Source organism: Zophobas morio, unplaced genomic scaffold (genome assembly GCF_036711695.1).
Source record: "Zophobas morio isolate AGI-343-1 ecotype UQ-CSIRO unplaced genomic scaffold, CSIRO_AGI_Zmor_V1 ptg000422l, whole genome shotgun sequence".
Taxonomy (NCBI): domain Eukaryota; kingdom Metazoa; phylum Arthropoda; class Insecta; order Coleoptera; family Tenebrionidae; genus Zophobas; species Zophobas morio.
This window is the reverse complement of record NW_026972526.1, coordinates 91,572-100,976: the sequence shown is the minus strand read 5'-3', so window position 1 is coordinate 100,976 and position 9,405 is coordinate 91,572. Positions and strand designations below refer to the sequence as shown.

General features: G+C 31.3%; 1 protein-coding gene and 1 long non-coding RNA gene across 2 annotated transcripts; both read right to left on the bottom strand.

The window, feature by feature from the left end:
- Nucleotides 1-334: 334 nt before the first annotated feature.
- On the bottom strand, nucleotides 335-958 carry LOC135120797 (uncharacterized). The gene is made up of 4 exons (XR_010278741.1): nucleotides 866-958; nucleotides 668-789; nucleotides 451-597; nucleotides 335-397 (listed from the first exon to the last, which is right to left on the bottom strand). It is a non-coding gene; the product is annotated as an uncharacterized LOC135120797 (long non-coding RNA).
- A 6,406-nt stretch (nucleotides 959-7,364) lies between these two features.
- On the bottom strand, nucleotides 7,365-8,895 carry LOC135120821 (zinc transporter ZupT-like). The gene is made up of 7 exons (XM_064045138.1): nucleotides 8,822-8,895; nucleotides 8,675-8,747; nucleotides 8,057-8,553; nucleotides 7,857-7,994; nucleotides 7,672-7,791; nucleotides 7,549-7,616; nucleotides 7,365-7,441 (listed from the first exon to the last, which is right to left on the bottom strand). Exons 2-7 carry the CDS (start codon nucleotides 8,728-8,730, stop codon nucleotides 7,373-7,375), a joined length of 948 nt encoding a protein of 315 aa, XP_063901208.1. The 5' UTR covers nucleotides 8,731-8,747; nucleotides 8,822-8,895; the 3' UTR covers nucleotides 7,365-7,372.
- Between the last annotated feature and the right edge of the window lie 510 nt (nucleotides 8,896-9,405).

Genomic DNA, 9,405 nt, shown 5'->3' with positions numbered 1-9,405 from the left:
AAATAAATTTTTGCCAGTGTAAATTTATTATAATAAAATTTGAACAAAAGCATACATAATTATCTGTTCGAGTCAAAAGATACTCCAAACGATTATCTTTTTTTTCTTTCAGGAGAGCTCTATAGGCTTCTTCGTTGTCTTCTAATAACAACCGCATGCGCTCACGTTCCATTATTTCTTCTTGTTGTTTTTTCAATGCAATAATTTGCTGATGCTTTTTAAAAACTTCTTTTTCTAAATTTTCTTTTTTTTGTTGAATCTATAATTAATTAAATTTCGTAGAGAATATTCATGCAAAAAGTTTTTACGTTACCGATTTATGGAAAGATTTAAACTTGCTATAGTGATTAAATAGTTTTAAAAAGTAATCCGTTTTTTTTGCTCTTTCTTTTTGGAGCTTATAAATAAACCTATTATGATTCTAATTTAGGGCCAATTAATGTTCATTACCAAATATCTTCTGTTTGCCTCCTCCAGTAACTTTGTACGTTGAAAACTAAAAGAAAAGTTTCTATCAATCACACGATATTCGTAAGGATTTAAACAAGAGAATAAAACTGTTCTCTTTCGATAATCATGAAGTATATCGCTCCTTAACTGTGCATCGGTTAGTAACAAATATATACTTTTAATACAATCATCTATAATTTTATAATACTAAACGTACTTGACTTTGATAACGGAGTAACATAAGCTTTTTAAGCTCTATAAGGAGTTGAGTTTTAACCGGCCCATCTTTTGCTGCTTCTATAAGAGCCATTAGCTCAGTTTTACGGTGAAGCACAGAGCCTTATTTTTTTTATTTTAAAAAAGGTCATAGCTAGTGTAACAGCGTTAAACTATTAGCAAATTTTAATCAAAGCACCTTGAATTAAGCTTTCCCTGAGAAGGTTAGCTTCCTCAAAAGAAAGCTTCGAAGCGTCCATAAATTTTGGCTATAACATAAACTTTGAGAGAGTTCACTACAAGAGTACAGGGAAGTCGGAGTACTAGAAAATAATTACTATTTCTCCACTTCCCATACTTTCTCTGCACCTCAAAAAGGAGAGTGAGGTTAAATATCCAATAGAATTAGTAAAAATCACTAAAAAAATTATTGCAAATCATTCAAGGGCCACTCTTCAGTTATATTTAATAATTTGTTGTCTAGTAAACACGCTCTTCATAATGCCGGTTCTACTAATATTAAGCTATGGAATATTCTTTATCAAACTAATATTTTATTACTAAAAAACTTATTTTTGGGGGCGTTTCCTCGAAACATATTATGGGCTAAGTAAATTTTGTATCTTGCGTTTTTATATAATATCCTTTAACATTTAATAAGCGCAAAAAGTAAGTTGAACTAATCTGCTTTTCAGTAAAACTTTACATAGTATAAGTATATAAGACTAACATTTAGTAGTTCTTTTAAAAAGTTTAAAGGCTGCGTAAGCTTTAAAAAGTATGTTATACTAACTATCCTCCGCTTTCACGCTAAGTTACACAGTTATAACACTTTGAGCCAAATAACGAGTTCCTCTTAAGTAGAAAGCAAGCTGTTTATTTACTTAGTCCGAAGTTTTATAAAATTCGTATACATATTTTTCTTAGTCTTTAGAAAAATACTATTTTACTACATAATAAGACCTGACTTAAGTAATAGATTCTTGTTCTCCTGCTGTATGAGCTCTTCTTATCTTTGCTATTATATTATAAAGATTAGCGAGCCTTATAGAGCACTATTTTACTCTACTAAATTAAAAAGGAACTTTATTTACTAAGCATATAAGATAATTACTTATAAAACTTAATTTTAATAAAAGCTAGGACTTTTTAACAAAACTGGTTCCAACGCAAGCATCTGTATATTAACTAATGGAGGCCACTAAAACAATTTCCATCACTTGTTTATAATATTACTAAAGCCTTCGATGAACAAATTCCATTATGAATCAATAACTCGTAGGAACTCTTAAATTTAAGGTATAGAAAAGTATAAAGCGAAAGATATTTTGCATTTAATAATTAAAAAAAATCTAGCATCTATCAAATTATTAAATAAAAAGTGCTAACATTTAATTTGATAAACTAGGAGACAAGCGGGGGAATAGTGTGTTTTACTTTTAATGATACTTGAACTTTCACATGGCGAAGAGAAACAAGAATTTAAAGTTTATTAGTTAAATTGTAATAACTACCTAAAATATAATGCAAGAGAACAATCTATATAAAAATAAATATAAAAAAGGTTATTCGTACAGTTTTGTTTATCAATCCCTTAAATATTATTTGGTAAACCCCAATCAGTATCGTCAGTTTGAGTGTTGGAAAGTTACTGAGGGAGATTAGATGTAGAGTATAAAGCATTTTGAACGGAAGAAGACGGAATATTAGGCCGAGTGGGATAAACGTAAGAAGCTTGTTCTCCGTTAGAATGGTGAAAGACTGGCTGCATATGAGTTTGCTGCTGCTGCGTCAGTAAGGGATAATTAGAGACTGAGAAACCGTAAGTAGACGAATTTATAGATTGCCCAGTAGATGAATAAGGAGAGACCGTATGAGACTGTAAGAAGTTAGTGCTACTGGGAAGATTATAAATATCTACATTCTGCCGACGTCGAGGATTAGGTTTTCGACTAATATCTTTAACAAAAAGTTCAGGCGGTGGATCGTTCCATCCGCTATCACTAGTCTTTGGTCTGAGATGGACAAGTGCTTCAGAAGAGAATCCAGAGCTGTTTTGCTGAGCATTCTGGATTGCCGATACTGTTGTAGCGGGAAAAGGAGGTGATTGGGGAGAAGGGCCGGAATAATAATCATTTCGGGTTAATTGATATCGAGAATCTGAATTCTGAAGTATGTTCGGCGCTAAATTGGGAGTATCCTGCGTTGCGTTGTTATGTATTATTTTTTGAGGATTTTGTGACTGAAGTGGTAAAACATTGCTCTGCTGATTTACTTTAGGTATATTATTAGGAGGGAGTGATGACTCTAATGGTCTAGCAAAATTTGAGTCATAGTGCCTTGAAAATTCAGAGCGTCCAGAAAGTGTGGAAGATGAGTGCTGTCTCTCTAATTTTTCTGGGTGTGATAAAGAATGAATCGGAGGTAGATTTTTATGATCAATTTGTAGCAGATGAGTTTGTTTAAAATGCTGTTGGGATCCAAAATCATTATTTTGATAATTTCTATTCGAAGTAACATTGTTAAAGCTGTGGAATGAGGGACTTTGCGTTTGTTTAATACTTTGTTGTAAAGTCGGGTTTATTTCATTGCCTTCGCTACAATATCTCTGAATGTAACTTGAATCGTTAAGATTATTTTCTCTACCTTGTGAATCCATTAACAAAAATTCTAAAATATATCAGAGTATAGTCAATACTATTCCGCAATGTTATTAATATATCAAAGTCTTGCGACAAAAAGCAACAGTAGCAAACCGACTAAAAAAGTTTTCCGATCGACCGTTTCGAACCATTAAAAAAAATTGAGGGCTAAAATTTTTAAAAATTAACTTGTAGCGGTTTTTGGTGTGTTTGTATTACAAACTACCAAGTAAAAAGGGACGATGTCTATCAAAGTGTTACAAAAGCCATTAATATCCCTAATAAAATTTACTTTTCCCTAAATTTGTGTTCAGTCTTTTTCTATCTACTTCTTTTATAATAGTTCTCTTGGAGATTTTTGTTTTTCATGGGCCTCATATATACAGAATTTTGGTGCTTAAAGTAACACAAGTCACAACGCTTTTGTCAGTATACCAACTGATAACCCAAAAGTCGAATGCTTTTAAACTATAGTTATTAAATTTACAGCTAAAATTTCTTTTTTTACCATTCGAAGTTATCACCCTTTAGGTAACTCCTTTACAATCTTTTTAATAGCCATATAGGGCAATAAATCATATTTGTTACTAATAATGCCTATAACACGTTACTGGCGGTTGATGTTATAAATTATAGTCCAGAAAAAAAGTGGGACTCATGAAGTTGGCATGTTTTCTTCGTATATGTAACGGTATGTATACAACTCAGTTTTGTAGTTCTGCTCTTATCTTCTAAAGTGAAAACCAGTATTTTTAAGTGCTATCAACATAAGACACTTTACTTTTCATAACGTTTGAGGTTTTTATTCAATAATTGAGAGATGTTAACGATTTGGAAGGTGTAGCTAAGTTGGCTATTCAAATACAAGCACAATATACAATATTCGAAAAAACAGCGCCCAAAACCATGTCACAGACCCTCCCCAGACTACAGAGGCTTATTTAAAGATGAGGTGACGACATATTATATGAATAACAGCAATAATCTTGAAAAATTAGACGACATTATACTTTAAATTCAATGTTTAAAGCAGAAACAAGGAAAAAAATTAAAGCAAGCACCTACAGTTTTTCTTACTTCTCTATAAAGCTTCAGTGAGATAAAATTTACTTACACATAGATAATGGGGATCGCCACATGAGGGATATGTTGCCCCTGTTTTAAAAAAAAAATTTTAAGTCCGTCAATCATTTTTTTTTATAAATATTACAAAGTGATTAGGATATAATACTTAATTCTTCTGCTCACCCGTATTTTATAAAAGATAACAAGTTAATACATTATATATTAAATAACAAAGACACCAATATGGCACATTTCTGATTTAAACCCAATACTGGTTATTTAAATTTCCTCAATTACCGTTTCTCAAATTACACTATACATTTAAAACATAATCTAATCTCTGTAGGGAAACTTAATGGGAGTATTACACCTTAAAACTTAATAACTCAGGTCATTATAAAGAATCAAATTTACTTGGGGTCCAAACCCAAATAAAAATGGTATATAGGTGATATCCCTCAAAAACCTGGAATGCAACGGTTTTACACACTATTTAAAACAATAAAACAAGTATTATAGCTTATGGACACTACAAAGGCAAGCATATTAACAAGAGTACTTAAAGACATCGTTAAGACATTAACTTTTTTATAAAAGTGAGGGCAAAATGCTATGAATAAGATTAAAGTAAACAAGGTTAGTCGAGCGCACTGTTAAAGGAAACCTGGTCAACTTCTATATTTTGCAAGTTACAGTGAAATTTTTCCTTCTTTTAAAGGATTACGATGCCAGTGTAGGAAAAGATGCAAATATGTAGCTGCAATTTTTGACAGAACTAAAAAGACATTAACTTCAAACTATTGGATTAGTCTAATTGAAATAATTAACATCAGAAACAAGCCTAATTTACACCACTCACATAGCATTTATTGAAGTAATTAGTTAGTACAAAGGCAAATAAAAAATTTTAATGAAATTTTTACAAGGTCACTGAAGCATTTTTACTATATTTTCTAAAGATACACCAGCATACATGTGTTCAGTACACTTATCATGTAAACCCTTTGTCACACGACCAAGCTTTAACATTCTTTAGTTAGCGAAACACAATATCGAGCAGTTGCGAGGCATAACTCTACAAGTTTAATATCTTTACGTTGCAGTAGCCCCTGCAGTCTTTTATTTTGCGCGCACGTGACGCAGTGGGCCCTAACCACCAGTTGCCTTGGTAAAATTGTTATATACAGAGAGGACATATAGGGGCGTTTGGCGCGCCAAATGCACGCCTAGCTGTTAGAGTGAAAGGTCGTTGCTATTGCTTTCTACGTAACCACTATTCTGTCGATTCATTTAAGCTCTGGAAGTGCTAAAATTCAAGCTTGTAATAATTTATGAGAACGACATGCCCAACAATATAAAAGAAATATTAGCAAAAACAAAGGAAAAAATATTATAAAGAAAACTAGGGAAAAAGGAATTACAAGAATGTCGAAAATTTAAAATAAATAAAGTAAACGGAATCCGAAACAAGTGAAACTAAGCTTAAAATTCTAATATAGAATTAATGGGTAAAGTAATTCTAACGCATGATTAAGAAAGCCAATATCGCAAATGTGGAGGCATAAAAAAGATGTGAACTGCCATGTTAAAACGCAAACCCAAGTAGAGTATCTATGGCTACGTACTTGCCTGAAATAAAGATCTCTTGGGTATAGTCAAACCAGTTTAATTGATTCTGCCACGTTCTTTTTTACTCGTTAGTTAAGAAGGCCCTGTAGTTTAAAAGATGACATACTAAGCCAAAAAAATCAAATCTTCTCGCTTGTTCATTAGCCGTACTTACTATTACGATTGGTTTAATAACAAATTATATGCATTTTGTTTTCGGTATAACGCGAATTTGTCTGTCGCTTATCTTTCGTTTATAATTTATTTGCTATTGTAACGCATATCGCTAGTAGCCGTTGTTTAGATATATTTATTAATTAGTCGTCTATTTTCTGATATATTTTCCGGGTGTGCTTTTGATGAATAGTTTTATATTACTTAATATATGTATTCTTTTGAGGTGTTCCTTGTTTTGTTTTTTGCTAGTAATGTAATTTTACTGGTCAAATTAGATGCTTCGATATCTTTAAGTAAACTAATTATTATGTAGTATTTTAGTAATAATTTCTCGTATAATTAATTACTTATTAAGTTTAACCTAAAATTTAGTATTTTTTTTTTTTGCAGAACTCGCTGCAATCTAAAAATGTGGAAATAACAATATTATCTACTCGGGTCTTAAGTTACTCTTTTTTAAAAGAGTATAATTTTATACTTTTAAAAGCAGAGGCATTTGAAACAATATTTTTTACAGTTCTTTCAGTACCTAATTGTATACATTAATTATGTAAGTAATAAATATAATATATATTCTTTGAAGCCTTCTATACGTGCTTGACTTTATTTTTTTTTTAGGAATTAAGAATTTGTACAATTAACCATAGCAGGATATATGCTAGCCATATGGATCGAATTTTCCTATAAAATAGTAGCTGCTATATTGCTAGAATGTGGAAGACTTTAAAACTTGTACAACTTAGTTATGCAATTTTCTACAAGTGTAGAATAGCAGTCAATTGATAAGCCTGTGAGCAGCACTAAATGAATCAAAGAATTACCATAATATAGCGTGATGTAGCGTCCCCTTAACATTGACGGGCGGGTGTCTATATTTATTCCTAACTTTTGTATATTAAAATATAAGCTTTTATTATTACGTCAGATTAACTTCTCAGATCATAATAGATTTCAGACAGAAACCTTAACATGAATAATTAATATAATATAAACTTTGTATACTTATATATTAAATTTTCGCTGGATTAAAGGAATTAACAGAATTTTTTACCACCATAGATTATTGATATTGAAAAAAAAAAACCTTTATGTAAAAGTTGATAGCCATAATACTAATATTAGTTCTTGTTTTTTATCTAATTTGTTGTAAACATTGAAGCTTTTATTACATTGTAAGTAGAATAGACTGAAAAAAATTAAATATTTTAATTGCTTTACAGGTTGAATAATATAAGGCTCACCAACATCACGATAAAACCTCCCAAAAAGGAATATGAGACCACCTAGAAGTTACGTTAGATAATAAATTTTAGTAATTAAATTTATATAGTTGTAAAAAAAAGCTCATATAAAAAGTTATAAAGTTATGAGTCGTATAAGAGCTAATCACTTTGTTTGAAGGGTCGTATTCAAATGCCGTAGGAAGCATTTCTTTTACAACTATAGCAGTCATCATCCCTTATGATATATTAAATAACATTTTCCTAAAATAAAAAAATGATAGCGATAGAACCTGCAACAATACCAAAAAGGGCCGCATAATACTGCTCTCCCGAAGTCGAATTAGTGATGGCATAGCCAATCAGGGCTCCGATAATCTCACTGACACCTGACCAAAAACCGAACCAGAAACCTTTTTGTAAATTGCAATATAGCAAAACCACGCAGTATGAAGACTACTATTTTTCTTTTCAAAACCTTTCCATCGATTTCCGGTGCCGTAATAGATGGGGATGGCAATGCATAGCCCTTCGGGTATATTGTGAACTACAATAGCAAAGGCTAACGCTCCTCCTATTTTTAAATCTCGAAGGGCTGCGATATAAGTGACGAGCCCTATTTTTTCGCTATTATAAGAAATCTTTTGTTTATTGTTTAGTTAATGATAAACACTCAACCTTCTGGGATATTATGCAAGGTTATAATCAACGCGGTTATTAAACCCAAATGCTTTAATTTTTTTTTTTTTAAGGAATCATCTTCTTGACTGTCCTTATCTACCTCTCTGCTTTTTTCGGAAGGCTCTTCTTTGCCGCTCTTTTTAAGTTCATCACGAAATAAAGTATTGTTGTGCTCGTTAAGAGGCAGCTCTTTATTTCCGCTGGCACGACTAGCAGAGAAAAAGTGGTTTGAACCAACTGCGGGCTCTTGAGTCGTTCCATCCACAACTCCCTTCACAGCTGTATTAAGAATTCTAGTATCGTTTCTGTGGTGGAAATGCGGAAATAAATGGGTTTCAACTTTCTTTTTTCCAGAACTAAATGGATTCCCTTTTTTTATAATAAAAATCGCTGCATCAAGTAAAAACATAATTAAAATTCCAGTGATTGTCGATATTATAGCCATTATATAAGCAGGTTTTTCATAGTCACCCGTTTTCCACAAGCAATTGCAGCTAAATTATATAAAAATTAATTAGTACTGCTCTTAACGGTCGTCAACTTGGAATCTGGAAGAGAAAAGTGGCCTAGAAATTTTTTCTTAATTCGGAAAATATTATTACTTGTAAAACCAACTTTTTAAAATGTTCAACGGATTTTTTGAAAATTTCAAGATAAGATACACCGATCATAATTCCCGAAGAAATTCCTGCCAGTAGGTAATGTAAAAAAAAATTAAAAAAGTTAGATAAAGAAAACCAAAAATTTCCACAAGTATATAACCTAAACTTATTGCTAAGCCAAAATTTTTAGTATGAAAGAGCTTTTTCGAAAAAACCAATGCGGCTCCGATAGTTGTGGAAAGGCCGGCCGCAATAGCCATCAAAAAAGCGGCAATGACTGAAGACATCTTTAGTCGTAAAGAACCTTGATTAAATTACTTTTATAAAAGTTTGCAAGTAAACTGAATGTGGAAGAAAAATTACCTGTATAATGCTATTAAAATTTCTTGTTTAAAAAAAAATATAATGTTGAGATTATAGCAGAATTACATTAAAAACCAGCAACCCCTGGGTAATTACATATTTTTAATATCATTATCTTTAGACTTTGACTAATAAAATATATCCACTAAAGTAACAAATGACAAGGCCTTACTAGAAAAGCCTTTAACCAATCATATATAAAAATTTCAACGGTGTTAAGTTAATAACAGATAAGTGTACAAACCGCATACTTAAACGCTGTTTAACATGACAAACAAATAAAAAATATATACTAAAACCTTATCGAGAGCTTTTCAGTAAAGTTTTATTGTCAATTTTAATAATTTTTATGCTAAAATTTTCTTTTAAAACTGTATTAAA

What these genes read in the sequence shown, in the direction of transcription:
- LOC135120821 (XM_064045138.1), bottom strand. Translation starts at nt 8,730, where the DNA reads ATGATCGGTGTATCTTATCTTGAAATTTTCAAAAAATCCGTTGAACAT. An exon ending in CTTGCATAATATCCCAGAAG is followed by an intron (nt 7,995 to 8,056) that starts GTTGAGTGTTTA and finishes GCGAAAAAATAG; the next exon opens with GGCTCGTCACTTATATCGCA. An exon ending in CCTTTTTGGTATTGTTGCAG is followed by an intron (nt 7,617 to 7,671) that starts GTTCTATCGCTA and finishes ATATATCATAAG; the next exon opens with GGATGATGACTGCTATAGTT.